At 42.5% G+C, this 20,252-nt stretch overlaps 1 protein-coding gene across 1 annotated transcript in view; it reads right to left on the bottom strand.

Moving 5' to 3' along the window:
- LOC122932314 (beta-1,4-galactosyltransferase 3-like) overlaps positions 1–20,252 on the bottom strand; it is a 164,358-nt gene that overhangs the window by 71,703 nt on the left and 72,403 nt on the right. The window contains exon 2 of the mRNA XM_044286661.1: positions 13,143–13,542. Within this exon, the coding sequence (XP_044142596.1) occupies positions 13,143–13,380 (238 nt within the window). The 5' untranslated portion in view covers positions 13,381–13,542. The remainder of the gene's footprint in view (positions 1–13,142; positions 13,543–20,252) is intronic.

Genomic DNA, 20,252 nt, shown 5'->3' on the forward strand with positions numbered 1-20,252 from the left:
TATTATCCATTCCCGTTGTCACTAGGGACAATATATTTCAGATGAAAAAAATTCATAATGTAGGCACCTGGAAAGACAACATTCATGTTAGGATTCAAACTCCTGACATCGTGGCATACCAGCCATGGAAGCCAGAATGGTTATCTGTCCCTATTCTTGACAACTGTGTAACGTTCCGGGACAACAATTTTCAATGCGAAGGTGATCCTTTTAATTATGACGCAACCAATGCGTTATGCGGTATCGAATATGAGAAACATGGATCAGAGAAATGCCAAGTGACGCTGTCAAAGGTTGAAGAAGAACAGGTGAATGCAGTTTTGATAAAAGATAAATGGCTTGTTAGCACACGCTTGCCAGATATGACTGTATTTTCAAATGATCACGTAATGGTGAAAATCATCGCCCTACCTTCACATGTATCCATTATAAAAGTACCACGTAATTCCAGGATTATGATAGGGAATCGTACACTATATCCTGTGGACATAGAGGATGTTGAAGGAGAAGTGGAAAGTATTGATGCCTTCCAAAATCAGGAGATCGCCATAAATCCAGATTTAAAATTCTTGCTAGATAATAAACCTAGTCATACAGTTCGTATGATCATTCGGAAGGATAATGTCACCATGGACACATTTCAGTATTCACCAACGGACAATGAGATCTTGTATCCCTCCATTTGGGCATGGGGGGGAAATTATGTATGGAGTGTATTGTTTATTGCCATCCTGGGGTGGTTGAGTATGTTGACTATCCAAATGATACGTTGGATAAGATTTATAAAAAAAACTGTGGCCAAGCTATGGTTAAAACATCATAAGCAAAGCCTACGCCCAGTGAATCACGAAGAAAATATATGAAGAGCCTTTTTTTACATTCCAAATGCATTCACATGTTATGGAATATTTTGGAATGAAGGGGGATTTGTCGGGCATATTTATATCTGCACATTAAGGTCTGACAATATTAGAACCAAAATGGAGATTCACATTACCTTTAAGAGGCCAAACTCTCTGTTGGAATAAGCCAGAGGAATTCATGATGGTCACTGGCCTATAATGTATATTGTTTTAAAAGTTATTGCCAACAGATGTGGTATCTTAAGAGAATGTAATGGGTCTCACATAGACTGTCTCAAATACCGGGGTCAAGAGAGGTTATTGCTTAAAAACACTGGTTTCTCTAAACATATCAGTCTGAGGAACAATGGGTGTTGCATGACTAAACCATCTGATAAGAGACGTCCATAAAACACATCTGGTGTGGAATAGATATCTATTCGTATATATATATATATATATATTCCTGTGTGCATTTATTTAGCGTTTGAACTTGTTAATGATTCATATATACTATGCAATATTAATGTATTATAACCAAACATTATTAATGTATCTTTTTGTATTGTATCTCATTGAGGGGATATAGCAAGTTGTTGTTTTCTTCTCTTAAGAAGGGTCTATTCAGAGGAGCTGAGGGTATTTCAAACATCATTATTCAAATAGCTGTGACAATTAGGTGTATACAAACCAGGGCAAAAGCTAGAAGTTTATGGTTCTCTTATCTGACCATAAATAAGATGGTCTGTTAACTGTCAAAATGGATCCATGGTGTCTGGGAAAGTGATCCTAAAGTGTCAGAAAGAATACCTCCTAATTGATTTAAGTTGGGAGAGACCAAAGGTTAAGAGGTGTAATAAAGCCGGATATATATGTTAATTCTAAAAATTGCTATATGATACAACAGTGCCATCAAGTGGTAGATGGGCAGAAGGAATGCCAATTAAATGACATCATCTCCATGATTACCATACGTAACACCCACCTTATCTAATTGGAAATCCCTAATCCAAGAGGGGATGGGCATAGATAAGGATGAGGATATCTAAGGCAGTTTTTGGAGATGCAGAAAGAACTAAGATCACTTGAAAAATCACTTGAGACAAAGAGGACTTGAGCCAAACATCACTTGGAACTTCTTCAGGGAGAACACTTGGGAATTCATTCATCAGCATCACTTCACACGTCAGGAACGTACCTCAGGACGGGATAGATCTGAATCTTGGAAAGCTGGGTCCCTTCTAAAAGCTCTTTATCCCAAAGCAAGGGGTAATGTATAATCTATTTTACTTGCAGTAATTATAAATCGCTCCAATTGGCATATAGTTGAGACCCCATTATTAGTGGGTCTATAATGTTAAAACAATAATTTTATGGGAAATTTTAATGAACGTGCACATCATTAGAATTTCTGTAATATTGCTATCAGAGTGAAATCTCTGATCGGATTTTATTATCCGTAGTTAGGTCAACGGGCGTATTTATAAGGTGTCTCTTACTGCCATATTCTCTGATTGAGCATAAGGGATTTTCCACAGATTCATTTCTATTGTTTTTTTTGTTGTTGTTGTTGCATTATAATATTTTGATTACCAGTATATTAATCGGTAATAATTTGATAAAAGGAAGTAGTATTATATTGTACTTAAGTCAGCCTGTAAACGGTGGAGCACCATCTTATGGTCAATTTTGATATTATCTTTGTATTCATCTGTATGCCATGTTTTCTGCTTGTATTTATAATAAATTATATTTTGTATAATTAATTGCACCCTGTTTCATTAGCTGCACAAATTAACTTTAGATCTCATCAATAAAAGAACTGGCGTTTATATGTCCGCCAATTAAATTTTTCATTTTTCATTTTCCATATTTCATAAAAATATTAAATCATAATTTTTTATGATTTCATATCTTATGTGAAATAAATACCCGACAATGCACATCACCTAATATGCTTAATTGGTAGTAGGCTTTCGAGCCTATACAGCTTGGAGTAAGACAACATGCATAAAGAGGATGATGTGGTCAAAATACTCATTTGCCTAAAAATTCTGCACTCCCTGTATATTGCTGCTGCCACACACAATAGTCCTTAAAATGACTTTTGGGTCTCGGACAAGTACTTACCTGCATGTTTATAGGCTGCGTAGCAGCCAACAAACGTGCGTGGAGGAGGCTCAAGCATTGTGCTCGAGCACCTGCGGTATTCGGCCGAATACCGCCATGTGCCAAGCATCAAGATGCCTGAGCCGAATTGGTGTTCGGCCGAGCATGCTCTATCAACACTAATCCTCATCTCTTAGTCAGAGTTAGACCGCGGTTACAACAAGCACGTCTCTAGAGGACCTGTCCTACATTACATGTGTAATGCTTCATATTCCCTGTGGTTGCACTGCAGAGAACACTTACTGCCACGTTTCCCCAATGATTACAGCTGATCGCTGGGGGTCCTAGCAAGGGGACACTTTATGATCTTCTTATAGTTCAAGAATCCTAACAGGAAGGGAACGTCACAGTGGAGAAACCCTTTAAAGAGGTTGTTCAGCTTCAACAAATGTATCCAACGTATAATGGAATAACACATTCAGCAACATTGATACATTTTATATACAATATTACTATATTTTTTGCCCCATAAGATGCACTGGAAAAATGTCAATGCATCTTATGGAGTGAAAACTAATGAGCGCTTCAATTATAGAAGAAGTCATTAGTATGCAGGAGACACAGGGCGTGATGAGTGTAGCGCTTCTAGCAATGGCTGTACTCACCGCTCCCTGGTTTTCTTCTGGGCGCCGCATGTGTCCGGGCTGTGTACAGCTGTGACGTGTGAGGCCACAGTGCAGCGCGGCACTCAGAAGACAAGGAAGCGGTGAGTGCAGGAGACACCGCTGGATCTGCAGAGTGGCAGCGTCATCTGGAACAGGAGAGGTAAGTTCATGTATTGTTTTAGGTCTGATTTGAGGTTTGAAGGATCTTGGGGTCTGATAAGTAATTGGGGGTCAGTTTGAGGTCTTACAAAAAATATGTTCTTATTTTCCTCCTCTATATCTTAGGAGTGTCATATGGTCCGATGCGTCTTATAGAGCAAAACATACGGTAATTCCTGTTTTCAGTATCTCTGCTTGTTTTTAGTGAATGGGAACCTTTGCCATTTGCTTCCAGAAGATGAAAATGTGTCCTGGTCTGTAGTGTACGATTCTGTACAAAATGATGGACGCCATAATGGAAACTTGATGGATCTTATTACAGTCAATGGGGTCCACTCCTGGAGCACAGAGCAGGTCTATTTAATCTGTACGGACTCTGAAGGTGGAATATTACCTCTCCGCATACTGGCTGCCCTGTACATGCCCAATCCTTTTGTTTTCTGGTAGCAACTTACTCCCAAAGACACATGCACACTTGACTGAAGCCAGAGTGCATGTGTATAGGGTAGCTGGGAGGACCAGTTGACAGCCATCTAATGTCAATGGGCAGCTTAAATGGGTTGATTTACAAAGATAACCCCAATCTATATGTCCTATTAGAGGGAGTTTACAATGTCCCTTTGCACTATGAGACAGAAAGTAGAGCTGTCTCACTAAGGAAAACTCAAACTACCCTTGGCTGACCATCAGAATGACTGCCATGTAACACTACAATACCGCCAGATCAGTGGTTGAGTACACACCATGCTGCTCCATTCAACATATATGGCCACACAGTGTGCACCTCAGCAGAAGTCAAATGGGTCTGTCGGATGCTGCTAGTGTCCATTGTGTGGCTAGAGCCTTACACGGACAGCCAAAATATTTCAACAGGCACCATGTAATGCATCATTTCTCCTGTTGGGGAGCCGCAGGGGAATTAAACACCTGTCATATCAGAAGTTCACCTCCCATAGCTATGCAGTGCTGTACGGGGAGAGTTGCCATGCTGACCAGACAATCTCTGGTTCCTGGACCTGGCAGTGTGACTGGAAACCGAGCCAATCAGGTTTCTGTCTCTGTCCAATCCTGGAGCTAGGCAGAGGAATTAAAGAGGACCTTTCACTAGAATAAAACATCTAAAGTAACTATACAGACATGGAGAGCGGCGCCCAGGGATCTCCCTGCACTTACTGTTGTACCTGGGCGCCGCTCCGTTCTCCCGGTATCTTCATATGTTAGGCTCCACCCAGTTGAACCTGCCAGCATCTCATTCTCCCATGCTGTAGCACTGGCCAATCGTAGCGCTCAGCTCATAGCCTGAGAGAGAAAAAAAAAACTCAGGCTATGAGCTGAGCGCTGCGATTGGCCAGCGCTACAGCATGGGAGGAGACGCCGGCAGGTTCCACTGGTTGGAGCCTAACATATGAAGATACTGGAGGCTATACCGGGAGAACGGAGCGGCGCCCAGGTATAACAGTAAGTGCAGGGAGATCCCTGGGCGCCGCTCTCCACGTCTGTATGGTTTGTTTCGATTTTTTATTCTAGTGAAAGGTCCTCTTTAAGGGTCCATTCACACGTCCGTTGTTTCTTTCCTGATCTGTTCCGTTTTTTGCGGAACAGATCTGGACCAGATCTGGACCAATTCATTTTCAATGGGTCCTGAAAAAAATCGGACAGCACAATGTCAGATTTTTTTTCAGGACCCATTGAAAATGAATGGGTCCAGATCTGGTCCAGATCTGTTCCGCAAAAAACGGAACAGATCAGGAAAGAAACAACGGACGTGTGAATGGACCCTTAGTCAGCTGCTTTGTATCATTGCCTGTGATTGCGTTTGTCTTCTCTAGGCTCTGTCCTGTGCAACTTCCTTCTCCAGTTTTTGACTTCTGGATATTTTTTTGTATTATCCTTGTGGCTGCGGATTCTGCTTTCTTCTACTCTCCTGGTGATCGACCCTGGCTTGTCTCTGGATTTAACCTCTCATGTACTGCATTCATCAGGTTTCTCACTCCTGTTTTTTGTCCCTGCTTGTTTACTTCTATTTTCCCTCCATAGTCATTCTAGAAGTCTGCTAGTAATGTGCCCACACCAGTATTCTGCTATCAAGCTCTGCAGATGTATCCTGGGTAGTGATGGATGAACATTGGCTAAGACGATTTGCGATCAAATGTTTATGAAAGGTCACATCCACTCAGGGCTGCCATTAGAAATTTTGGGGCCCCTAACACAGCTCAAGTCCAGACCCCCCCCCCCCCGCGCGCGCGCGCCTCTAGGCGAAAGCTAATTTTGCCGCCCCCTTGACGCAGCCCATTGACCACACCCTTTAACCCGCCCCTTTTTGTGGATGGCACTGTTATGGGGGATCTGTGGATGGTACTGTTATGGGGGGGTATCTGTGGATGGCACTGTTATGGGGAGTAACTGTGGATGACACTTATGGGGGTATCTGTGGATAACACTGTTATGGAGGGGGATCTGAGGATGACACTCATGGAGAGGGATCTGTGGATGACATTGTTATGGAGGGGGATCTGTGGATGACACTGTTATCGAGGGGATCAGTGGATTACACTGTTATGGAGGGGGATCTGTGGATTACACTGTTATGGAGGGGGATCTGTGGATGACACATACTGTATATAGCATATTATGCTATGTGTCATCCACAGATCCCCCTCCATAAAAGTGTCATCCACAGATCCCCCCCATAAATGTCATCCACAGACCCCCCCCCATAACAGTGCCATCCACAGTCTAGATCCCCCATAACAGTGTCATCCATGGATCCCCCTTCCTATAACAGTGCCACCATCCATAGATCCCCCTCCCCACCGCTCACAGTAGTATACATTTTTAAACTGTAATCTGTATCCTGCAGACAGTAACTTTAAATCAGCGCTCATCTCTTTACTACCTTACATTCAGCTCCCTCCAGTAACAGGCAGTGCGAGCGGCAGTGCGAGCGGCAGTGCTCACTCACTGACATCACGCGCCTGCGCCGCCTAGTGGGAGAAGCAGGCGCTTGATGTCAGTGAGTAAGCGCCGCCCGCACTGCCTGTTACCGGAGTTGAGTCAGTGTAAGACGGTAAACATATGAGCGCTGATTTAAAGTTAACTGACACAAAAAAAAAAAAAGGCTCAGGACCGGCCGGGCCCCCCCTGGGTCCGGGCCCCTTACTGGGGTATCGGCTTTACCCCCCTGATGGCGGCCCTGCATCCACTTTAATTGCAAGTGAACCTAAAAAACCTATAGGTCATAATTTGCAGACAGCAAACACTTACTAGAAGTACACAAATAGTCCCACAACATGGACAGTGATATACCAGAGGAGGATCATTCCCCCAAAAATATGTATTTTAATCAGGGGCAATTTTTATGCGTCTTAAAAGGGAAACTCTTAAAAATGTGCCCTGCTGGAGCCTAGAAAATTTTTATTTCCCATCGGTCTGATGTATACAAATGTGCAGAACTCTTACGTTTTTGTATCCTGAGTCCATTAAAAAAATGCATACATTAACGTTAATTTTTTTTCTACCATGGAACTGTATGCTGAACGGACGCCACTGTACGGCATCAGTCTGAGGCATCTGTTAACGCATACATTTTGTGGACGCAGGTATATGGAAAACCTCAATCACTATTTTGTGGAAGCTGATATATGGCAGGCCTCAATCAGTTGTTAGTTGAAGCTGGTGTGTCACCCTCAAGCAGTAATTTTGTGGACGCAGGTATATGGAAAACCTCTATCACTATTTTGTGGAAGCTGATAGATCGCAGCCCTCAAATGAGTATTTTCTGGAAGCATACAAATGCACTATAATATACACTCACCTAAAGAATTATTATGAACACCATACAAATACGGTGTTGGACCCCCTTTTGCCTTCAGAACTGCCTTAATTCTACGTGGCATTGATTGGTGCTGATAGCATTCTTTAGAAATGTTGGCCCATATTGATAGGATAGCATCTTGCAGTTGATGGAGATTTGAGGGATGCACATCCAGGGCACGAAGCTCCCGTTCCACCAGATCCCAAAGATGCTCTATTGGGTTGAGATCTGGTGACTGTGGGGGCCATTTTAGTACAGTGAACTCATTGTCATGTTCAAGAAACCAATTTGAAATGATTAGAGCTTTGTGACATGGTGCATTATCCTGCTGGAAGTAGCCGTCAGAGGATGGGTACATGGTGGTCATGAAGGGATGGACATGGTCAGAAACAATGCTCAGGTAGACCGTGGCATTTAAACGATGGCCAATTGGCACTAAGGGGCCTAAAGTGTGCCCAGAAAACATCCCCCACACCATTACACCACCACCACTAGCCTGCACAGTGGTAACAAGGCATGATGGATACATGTTCTCATTCTGTTTACGCCAAATTTGGACTCTACCATTTGAATGTCTCAACAGAAATCGAGACTCAACAGACCAGACAACATTTTTCCAGTCTTCAACAGTCCAATTTTGGTGAGCTCGTGCAAATTGTAGCCTCTTTTTCCTATTTGTAGTGGATATGAGTGGTACCAGGTGGGGTCTTCTGCTGTTGTAGCCCATCCACCTCAAGGTTGTGCATTTTGTGGCTTCACAAATGCTTTGCTGCATTTCTCTGTTGTAACGATTGGTTATTTCAGTCAACGTTGCTCTTCTATCAGCTTGAATCAGTCGGCCCATTCTCCTCTGACCTCTAGCATCAACAAGGCATTTTCGCCCACAGGACTGCCGCATACTGGATGTTTTTCCCTTTTCACACCATTCTTTGTAAACCCTAGAAATGGTTGTGCGTGAAAATCCCAGTAACTGAGCAGATTGTGAAATACTCAGACCGGCCTGTCTGGCACCAACAACCATGCCACGCTCAAAATTGCTTAAATCACCTTTCTTTCCCATTCTGACATTCAGTTTGGAGTTCAGTTCAGTCTTGACCAGGACCACAACCCTACATGCATTGAAGCAACTGCCATGTGATTGGTTGACTAGATAATCGCATTAATGAGAAATAGAACAGGTGTTCCTAATAATTCTTTAGGTGAGTGTACTTTCTATGTTAAAAAGTATATTATAAGTATATCACACCCCTCTGTGTATCACACCTATTAATAGTACAATGTTACCAGTCCTGAAAATGACTTTTCTGGCCCTATTAGCTAGCGTTTGGTGTCCCTAAGTTCCTAACAGTCTGTCCCTGCTCCGAAATGCAACCTCTCCCTACAATGGCAAAACACAATGTAAAATGGCTCACATATCGGATTCTGTTATAGGGTGGGGGTTTGTCCATGTGCTGAAACGTCTCAATTGGCTGTCCTGTGCCACCTGATGGATGTGTCATGGGTCAAAGTTCGGCGCAATGCAAAAGAATATGGCGCGCGCGGACATCGCCATATGTTCGCATGTTCGTCAGATCGTGAACGCCCAAAGTTCACTGCGAACCGACTGCCAGTCGAACCGCAAGGCCATCACTAATCCTGGGTCCCCAGCAGCCAAGTGATCCTGTCTCATGGCGGACTCTGGTGAATACCTAGGGGCAGCCTTAGTTTGATACTACTTGGAGAGGTTTCAGAAGGCTCGTGGCAGTTTTTGGGTTCACTAGCGGTGGTTAGGATGGGGAACATCTCACAGGCCCAGGATGGAGCAGATTCATTGTGTTGTGGACCAAATGCAGGGCTTAACCCAGCTGGTCCTGGATCTGGCTGAAAAGATTTCAAAATCAAAATGGACAAAATGTTACTGCAGGTACCATTCCAAATCCAGCTACTTCAAAAAGTAAACCTTCCTGATTGATTTTCTAATAATTGGAAATAGTTTGTAACATTTCAGGAGAGTTGCAAGCTGTATTTCCATTTGAGGCCTCTTTCACCAGGAATTTAGCAGCAATGAACGGGATTCGTTATGCCTCTTCTACAGGAGATCCTCAGGTCTGGTCCTTTTCTCTGGATCTTAATGCCCCAGAACTGAAATCTGCAGAGACTTTATTGTTTTTGCAGCCTTGGGTTTGCCATCTGACAAACTCGATCACAAGTCCCTGGCTTAAGCTAATCTCCTCTCTCTGGCAGGGGTGGTCTTCCTGTTGAAGATTACTGTTCTGAATTTAGGAGATTGTCTATTGCTTCCTAGTGGAATAACCTAGCTCTTCCTTGTAATTTCCATCAAGGTTTCTCTGAGCATTTGAAGGAATTTGTTAAATTATTTGCAGCGATGTCCTTCAAGGTAGCTATGACTCTAGCCATCAGAAGTGATAGATGTCTAAAGAAGCGTAACAAAGGAGTTCAATTCTTTGCAGCCTATTCCATTAAAATCTAAGATCCATTCCTTGTCTTCTGAGGAACCTATGCAGCTAGGATCCACCATATCAGCCCAGGAGCGGCGAGTCCTGTTGTATTACTATGGAGATGCTGGCCATATGCTCAAGAATTGTTCCAAGCTGGCAAACGCCAACCTCTAGGTAGTTCTTGGGAAGACCACCTAGGCAGCCAGGTATTTCCCCATTCTTTCCAAGAATGTTTTGTTGCAAGTTTTCTATTTTAAATTCTGAAAATATGGTTGTGTGTAGGGGTTTTGTTGATTGTGGGTCGGGAGCTAATTTTCTGGATTTGCAGGTTGCTAAAAAAACTATCAATTCAGTTACCGCAGCTCTCCATTCCAGTTAAAGAGGTTGCCCGCTTTTGTTATATTGATGACCTATCCTCAGGATAGCTCCTCAACATCAGATCCATTAACCGTCGACACTGCAGCGGCCAGCAGGTGTAATTACAGCTTTGCAGTGCCCATTCACTTCAATGGGACGGCTCCGTCCTATTACCTTGACTAGGAAGGAGCAGACCCATTGAAGGGCGGAGTTGTGAAATGGAGACCACGGGCACTGCATGCTCTTCAAGCAGTTGGTCAGTTGTCGAAATGTTGACGGAAAACCGAGAAGAGAACACAGCACTTGCACCAACGCTGTGTTCTCTTTAAACAGCCGATCTGATATTGATGACCTATCCTATCCAGATGATGGACCTGTTAGTGTGACTGGAAACCGAGTCAATCTGATTTCTGACTCTGTCCAATCCTGGAGCCAGGCGGGGGATTAAAGTCAGCTGTTTCGTATCATTGCTGCCTGTGATTGTAATTGGCTCTGTACTGTGCGACTTTTTTTTTTTTTTTTTTACTTCTGGCTTGTATGGATTATCCTTGTGGCTGCTGACTACTCTCCTGGCTTGTCTCTGGATTTAACCCCTTGTATACTGCATTCATCATGCTCGTCTCTCCTGGGCATTCTGGAAGTTCTGCTACTAACGTGCCCGCACCTGGTGTATACCTAGATGTAGCCTTAATTTCATGCTACCTGGAAAGGTTCCCGAAGGCTGGTGGCAGTTTTTGGGTTCATGGGCAGTGATCTGGACGTTGACTATAGCACACCCTCACATGTCGTCTGTCTCATTTTTGGATGATCCTCGTAATGAGGAGAGAAAAAAATAATAATAATAATATGGACTGTCCAAAGCAACAACCCCTTTAAGCAATAAAATATAAATGTATCTACCACCAGAAAGCGGTGCCCATCCCCCAAGAACGGTTAAAAAGTCTCAATATATGTGTACCGAGTCCGATCTCTCATTTTAAGGTTTTCCCATAACAAAAGAGGCAAGTAGACAAATCCCTCCTGACAGCTTTATCTGTATGTTGACCTTTTAAGCTCAAACACCTTCCATTTCTTAAAGTAAGTGCAGTGTCAGATGTGACCTTTAAGCCGGACATTCTGCTTTTCGTACGCCAGGTCCGAGGGGGAGACGCTGTCAAAGCCTCTGATGTGTGAGGGTACAGCGCATTCTTTACCGCTCAGAACCACAGCAAACAACTTGTCCTATAGAAAGCATACAAGTGAGATAATGTGCTTCATCTCGCCTTAAAGGGGTCCATCTCTGGCAGCTCCATAGAGAATGAATGGAGCTGCAGCGTACATGCTCGACCATTAGCCCCATTCATTCAGGGAACAGCATTCCACGATAGTTAGATTTAAAAAAAAGTTTTTTTTCAAAAGCAGCACCAAAAAAAAAAAAAAAAAAAAAAAAGCTGGGTTTTCACAATTCTTTTTATTTTTATTTTATATTTTATGTCACCTTTTTTGAATAGATGTGGCTTCCACTGACCAACATATTTACTATAATTTACACCAAAAACTGATGTAGCTTGTAAGCGCCCACAGCTGGTGTAGATTTACTTTTGTAGTGCACAGACTGCCGCAAGATGCGCCAATTTAGTGAGAGGTCTGCACCTCTTGGCGCATCTTACTCCAGTGTACACGTCTGAAACTGAGGTTTTAATAAACTCCCCTCTAATCTCAGATAACCCCTTCTATTTTTCCAAGGCTAAGCACTCTACCAATTTCTACTGGCATGGTAATAGGAAATAATCTGGGTAGAGATCTGCCAGGGCCTTACTCCTCACCAACATTAGTTCCTGCCCTTCCCTGGTGTGGGGTGAACTGGCCATTCCTGCCCTGGGGCACCTGCTCGTCTGTCTCTCATCTTACCCACCAGGAAGCATAATGAGTGTAAAAATGAGACTGCCTTCACGTGATGGGGAGATGGAAGGAGAGTCTAGGGAACCTGCTGATGTAGTCACCTAGGCTTGTAATCTGAGAAGAAGACCAGACAGCAGCCCATCGAGATGTCAAGTTTGACACATACAGCACTTTCTGGTCTCTGATGACCCTGATCTCAAGGAAAAAAATAAGATGCTTGCGCATTTTGAGCCCTTGAAGGGGGATTTTTCCTGGATTTACGTATCGACGGCCAAGGGTTTGAAGCATCTGGTGTAAAAAAAACAAAAAACTATCCTCCGTTGTATCACTCACTGCAGAGATCCAGACTGCACAAGAACGGTGTCTGAGGAGCTTCATAAGATGGGGTTTCCATGGTGGAGCAGTTGCACACAAGCCTAAGCTCAATGGCAAGGGTCTGCTGGAGTGGTGTAAAGCATGTCATCTCTGGAGTAGTGGAAACGTATTCCCTGCAGTGATGAATCCCATCTCTCTATCTGGAAGAATATGGGTTTGGATGAAGCTTGGAGAATGTTACCTACCATACTGCATAGTACTGGGGAGGAGGTTGCTCCCTGGGGCTCAGCCCTTTATTTCCAGCCAAGGTTAATATTAAAGTCACACGCAACTTTACAGGTGGCCCATGTGCACAAAGCCGTAATGACATGGGGTGACAAGTTTGGCGGGTGCACAGAACCCTAACCTCATCCCCATCCAACACCTTTGGGATGGACTAGAATGACAACTGAGCCAGACTTCGTCTTAACCTCATCAGCACAAATACCCATAGACACCCTCCAAAATCTCAGTGGTCACTACACCAGTTGCCTGGACCAGGATTTATATATAAGAAACCTACCAAGTATGGGAGACCTGATGGGACAGTACTGAGTCTTTGCGGCTTCGGGGTTCGGAATGAATAGGCTCAGGTTGGTGTAGACGTCCTGGGTTTTCGAATAATCCCATACAGAATAGGCTCCGAAAATTCCCTGAAACATGCTGAAGGCTCCACGCTGATACAACAGCAAGATAAACAGCAGCTGAGAGGCGGCCAAACACATGAAGAAGCACCGCTTGTATGTCCGGCCTGAGAACATGGCGCCAGATGCACTCGCCTCACGTGTTAAGTATTTGGTGAAGTGGAAACGTGTCAAAGCCGGGAGGGAAACCAACGAGAGGCTCAGGCATCCTTATGAGGCCAGATCCACGCCGGGAATGAGGATTGAGCACGTATGCCGCAGGGTCTGCTGGGACATGTCCTGCAAATGACAAAAATATCAATAAAAAAAAAAAATATATATATATATATATATAGCAGAAAAGGAGATTTGGCGGCACCAGTCTGTTGGCTCAGGTGCTGTGTCCAAAGGAATGAGCTTTCCACCTTGTAATATATGCAGAGAATCGGACAGCACTCCAAGACTTGAAAAAAGTAGAAATCTTTATTCACCCATGTGAAAAATAATTGCAACGTTTCAGCTCACAATCGAGCCTTTCTCAAGCAATGAAACACAAGACTGTGCATGTCTTATACAGCTTTTTCAAAAATCAGACAACCAATGAATTTTACAAATCAAGACATGTGACTGGTGAACATGTGAAAGTAGTTCACCTCATTAGATCATGTGAACAATTACTTATGCAAAGTACCATACTGCTGGATACACAGGGATGTGTCCATTAGTGTTGTATCCAAGCTTGTAACATTTAAATAACGTATACTACAAAGTGCATATGTGCATAAATAAAGTGCATGAAGATACAAAAAAATTAAATCATGTATTAATGTTTAAAATCATACACCACAGAGGCTGAGGGAAAACAGTGAAGGTTTGATCATGTTCGACAAAACCGCATGTTCATGTGAATACTGGCCAAAAACAGCCCTGTTAACTAATACTGTCAAAACCACAGCATGTCAAAGACAAACCTCCACCCACAGTGTGCGCTCGCAACTGCGCTCCAATATATCCTCGGCAGCCAGATATCATACTTTTGCCGTGTGGGAGCTATTGCATACGCACAATGTGACATTATTAAAGGCATCGTCTTTGTAGCAAAGCGCTTGACACTGTATATGCTTCACTGTCAGGACCAATCAGAGAGGGATCCAACCTTCCGGGTAGATCAACCCCTCCAAAGTTATGGTCAGGTAAGGGGGACACCACATGCAAATGTAGTGCACCCCGAACCGTCCCATTATAACGGTCCATAGACAGTGTAATGGGGATCTCCCATATAAATCACTTGATAGCAGAAAAATGGTTTTGACACATCGTGGATGCAGTAACAGAAAAAATTCTATCCAGTTAAATTCATACACATAGAACATCACAAGCTGTCGCATGTATCCAGACTTCTATGTTCACTGTTTCCGCATCAGTCTGTGTGGTGTCTAAAAAACAAATAAGAGAAAATTACTCATATGCTTGTGAATCTTATCTAAATTCCATCACAACAGGGATCATGCCAGAAAGCATAAAGAGTGGGATATCAGGCAAACAGTAATCTAGAAGCATCCAGGATTATATTCCACATTTAACCCTTTAGGTTTTAGGCTATCTAAAGTGTAGATCCACCACATTTCTTTGTTTTTCAATATTTTTATTCGATTGCCCCCTCTCCTGGGGGGAGGTACATGATCTACAATCCAGCATGTTAATTCACGTTCTGAATGTTTCTGCTCAGAAAAATGCTTCGGTACTGGTAAATCATGTCGTTTTTGGCGAATTGAAAATCTATGGTTATTTAACCTGGTTTTCAAATCAGTGGAGGTTTCTCCCACATACAGAATTTTACATGGGCAGGTTAACACATAGATTACAAAATTAGAATTGCACGTCAAATGAAAATTAATAGGATAAGTTTTACCAGTGGCAGGATGTATAAAGCTGCGTCCCTTGCCTATGTATTTGCAATTTACGCAGCTTAAACATGGGAAGCTGCCCAATCCATATTTTGACAATTTCATTTGACGTGCTCGCTGCCTTGAGCCACAATCTGCTCTCACCAATTGGTCTTTCAGACTGCTAGCTCTCCGGTATGAAAACAGGGGAGGCAGTCTAAATTCTTCAATATCACTGAAGGTATTGCCCAGTATACTCCAGTGTTTTCTAATAATCTTGCTGATAGCTGCACTTTCCTCCGTATGAGTAGAGATAAAAGGAATCCGACGTTGGGGATTTTCCTTATCTTTCCTCACTAAGGTCAACTCTCTGTCCATCTCCAGGGCCTTATATTTATGTGTCTGTAGCAACTTTGGCGGATAACCCCTATCTTCAAACTTCCTTGACATATCCTCAAGGGCCTCCGTCAAATTGCTCTGAGCAATTTGACGGAGGCCCTTGAGGATATGTCAAGGAAGTTTGAAGATAGGGGTTATCCGCCAAAGTTGCTACAGACACATAAATATAAGGCCCTGGAGATGGACAGAGAGTTGACCTTAGTGAGGAAAGATAAGGAAAATCCCCAACGTCGGATTCCTTTTATCTCTACTCATACGGAGGAAAGTGCAGCTATCAGCAAGATTATTAGAAAACACTGGAGTATACTGGGCAATACCTTCAGTGATATTGAAGAATTTAGACTGCCTCCCCTGTTTTCATACCGGAGAGCTAGCAGTCTGAAAGACCAATTGGTGAGAGCAGATTGTGGCTCAAGGCAGCGAGCACGTCAAATGAAATTGTCAAAATATGGATTGGGCAGCTTCCCATGTTTAAGCTGCGTAAATTGCAAATACATAGGCAAGGGACGCAGCTTTATACATCCTGCCACTGGTAAAACTTATCCTATTAATTTTCATTTGACGTGCAATTCTAATTTTGTAATCTATGTGTTAACCTGCCCATGTAAAATTCTGTATGTGGGAGAAACCTCCACTGATTTGAAAACCAGGTTAAATAACCATAGATTTTCAATTCGCCAAAAACGACATGATTTACCAGTACCGAAGCATTTTTCTGAGCAGAAACATTCAGAACGTGAATTAACATGCTGGATTGTAGATCATGTACCTCCCCCCAGGAGAGGGGGCAATCGAATAAAAATATTGAAAAACAAAGAAATGTGGTGGATCTACACTTTAGATAGCCTAAAACCTAAAGGGTTAAATGTGGAATATAATCCTGGATGCTTCTAGATTACTGTTTGCCTGATATCCCACTCTTTATGCTTTCTGGCATGATCCCTGTTGTGATGATGGAATTTAGATAAGATTCACAAGCATATGAGTAATTTTCTCTTATTTGTTTTTTAGACACCACACAGACTGATGCGGAAACAGTGAACATAGAAGTCTGGATACATGCGACAGCTTGTGATGTTCTATGTGTATGAATTTAACTGGATAGAATTTTTTCTGTTACTGCATCCACGATGTGTCAAAACCATTTTTCTGCTATCAAGTGATTTATATGGGAGATCCCCATTACACTGTCTATGGACCGTTATAATGGGACGGTTCGGGGTGCACTACATTTGCATGTGGTGTCCCCCTTACCTGACCATAACTTTGGAGGGGTTGATCTACCCGGAAGGTTGGATCCCTCTCTGATTGGTCCTGACAGTGAAGCATATACAGTGTCAAGCGCTTTGCTACAAAGACGATGCCTTTAATAATGTCACATTGTGCGTATGCAATAGCTCCCACACGGCAAAAGTATGATATCTGGCTGCCGAGGATATATTGGAGCGCAGTTGCGAGCGCACACTGTGGGTGGAGGTTTGTCTTTGACATGCTGTGGTTTTGACAGTATTAGTTAACAGGGCTGTTTTTGGCCAGTATTCACATGAACATGCGGTTTTGTCGAACATGATCAAACCTTCACTGTTTTCCCTCAGCCTCTGTGGTGTATGATTTTAAACATTAATACATGATTTAATTTTTTTGTATCTTCATGCACTTTATTTATGCACATATGCACTTTGTAGTATACGTTATTTAAATGTTACAAGCTTGGATACAACACTAATGGACACATCCCTGTGTATCCAGCAGTATGGTACTTTGCATAAGTAATTGTTCACATGATCTAATGAGGTGAACTACTTTCACATGTTCACCAGTCACATGTCTTGATTTGTAAAATTCATTGGTTGTCTGATTTTTGAAAAAGCTGTATAAGACATGCACAGTCTTGTGTTTCATTGCTTGAGAAAGGCTCGATTGTGAGCTGAAACGTTGCAATTATTTTTCACATGGGTGAATAAAGATTTCTACTTTTTTCAAGTCTTGGAGTGCTGTCCGATTCTCTGCATATATATATATATATATATATATATATACACACATACACACACACACACATATATATATATCTATATTTATATATACACACATAAAAAAATAAAAAAAAAGACTTTGCGTCAGAGATCTTGTTCTGTTCTCTCACTCCAGTAACATTTAAAGCCTCAATCACATTTCTGCTGGTTTTGCAATTGCTCGAGGGCTTGTGCCAACCAACCTTGACCCATCTCTGGATTGACCATCCAAAAGTTCAGAAAAAAAATAAGAATGAGTCATATTTGAGTAAAAACAAGTTTAATTTGGCTTTTCCTCCTTATCAGGTCTTCTGGATGGGGTCATGAGACATGAGGAACACATCTGTACAGCGTTTCAGGTGTTCGTTGTCCTTCCTCCTGGATCTACACACAGTCCCCATGCAGGACTTCGGGATGTTCTTTCAGGAGAAGATTATGCAATATTTGTCTATGGGTGGCTGACTCGTTGTTTGCAGTGGGTACTGCAGGCTGTTGAGGTTCCCCCGTCTCAATATTTTATTGAATTTGTACTGTGAGAAATTGGGGTGTTTAACCAAATTTGTGGAAAGACAAGGTTGGATTCCATCTCCTTCAGTCACATCATGTATTGTACTCTAGTCACATGGGTTTCCAAGTGTCAGGTTAAAGCTAAATGAGAAGTTCTACGGCTTTCTAATGGACTTGATGCTTCAGTTCCTCACCATCTTCAAGATCTCTGCTTAGGCTACTTTTACACTCACGTTTTGTGCGGATCCATCATGGACAGATCCGTTCAGATAATACAACTGTCTGCATCCATTCAGAACGGATCAGTTTGTATTATCTGTAACACAGCCAAGACGGATCCGCATTGAACAACATTGAAAGTCAATGGGGGACGGATCCGGTTTCTATTGTGCCAGATTGTATCAGTAAAAACAGATCCGTCCCCATTGACTTACATTGTGTGCCAGGACGGATCCCTTTGGCTCAGTTTCATCAGGCTGACACCAAAATGCTGCAAGTTTTAGTGAGGAATATCGCTTACACTGTGAACTAGTCAGGCGGGAGGGACGCGGTCAGTGGATTCTGAGAGTCCAGAGCCTGATAGTTCAGACAGGTAAAGCGTTTTTTTCAAACAGAACCAAAACACAAGGCAATATCTACATCAGATAACCTAAAATCTTTAGATTTTTATGTACTAACAATTTTCGGATTCTCTTACACGCCCACTGAACACTGGCGAGAAGTCGTCACATACTGTCACTGAAGAGAGAACCATCACCGTTGGAGCTGAACAGAAGTCCATCAGCGTCTGATCGGCGGTTCACCGACGCCCATTTCCCACGCCGCGGCCTTCTCACTGTATACCGCAGGCCCAGTGACATCATGACTATTATCAACTGGCCTGGGCGCGGCTAAGCTCCATTCAAGTGAACAGAGCTTCACTGGGCCTGCAGTAAACAGTGAGAGGGCCGCTGCACTGCTGGAGCGCCGCTGCACTGCTGGAGCGCCACTGCCTTCGCAAACAGCTGATCGGCAGGGGTCCTGGGTGTCGTATCCCCCGCCGATCAGATGCTGATGATCTATCCAGTGGACAGATCATCAGTTTAACCACTTCAACCCCGATAGCTGAAACCCCCTTAATGACCAGGCCACTTTTTACACTTCTGTACTACACTACTTTCACCGTTTATTGCTCGGTCATGCAAATTACCACCCAAATGAATTTTACCTCCTTTTCTTCTCACTAATAGAGCTTTCATTTGGTGGCATTTAATTTTTTGTCATTAATCGAAATTTTACGATTTTTTTGCAAAAAAAATAAAAATTTTCACTTTCAGTTGTAAAATTTTGCAAAAAAAACGACATCCATATATAAATTTTTCGCTAAATTTATTGTTCTACATGTCTTTGATTAAAAAAAAAATATGTTTGGGTCAAAAAAAATGGTTTGGGTAAAAGTTATAGCGTTTACAAACTATGGTACAAAAAAATGTGAATTTCCGCTTTTTGAAGCAGCTCTGACTTTCTGAGCATAGTGAGTTCATAGAACTTTTTATTTTTTGTCACAAGTTAGCGGAAAATGATGATTTTATTTATTTTTTCTTATAAAGTCTCATATTCTACTAACTTGTGACAAAAAATAAAAACTTCCATGAACTCACTATGCCCATCACAAAATACCTTAGGGTGTCTTCTTTCCAAAATGGGGTCACTTGTGGGGTAGTTATACTGCCCTGGCATTTTAGAGGCCCATATGCGTGAGAAGAAGTTTGAAATCAAAATCTGTAAAAAATGGCCGGTGAAATCCGAAAGGTGCTCTTTGGAATGTGTGCCCCTTTGCCCACCTAGGCTGCAAAAAAGTGTCACACATCTGGTATCGCCGTACTCAGGAGAAGTTGGGGTATGTGTTTTGGGGTGTCATTTTACATATACCCATGCTGGGTGTGAGAGAAATATCTTGGCAAAAGACAACTTTTCCCATTTTTTTTTATACAAAGTTGGCATTTGACCAAGATATTTATCTCACCCAGTAGGGCTGCAGCTAACGATTATTTGCCGATTAATTTCTACGATTAATCGACAAAAACGACAAAATTACAAAACAGAGGTTTATATGATCTTACTTGAAAAAATATGTTCAAAGGCCATATTAAAACAAATTGTGGACGACACTATTATGGGGGATCTGTGGACGACACTATTATGGGGGATCTGTGGACGACAC

Source organism: Bufo gargarizans, chromosome 3 (genome assembly GCF_014858855.1).
Source record: "Bufo gargarizans isolate SCDJY-AF-19 chromosome 3, ASM1485885v1, whole genome shotgun sequence".
Classification (NCBI taxonomy): domain Eukaryota; kingdom Metazoa; phylum Chordata; class Amphibia; order Anura; family Bufonidae; genus Bufo; species Bufo gargarizans.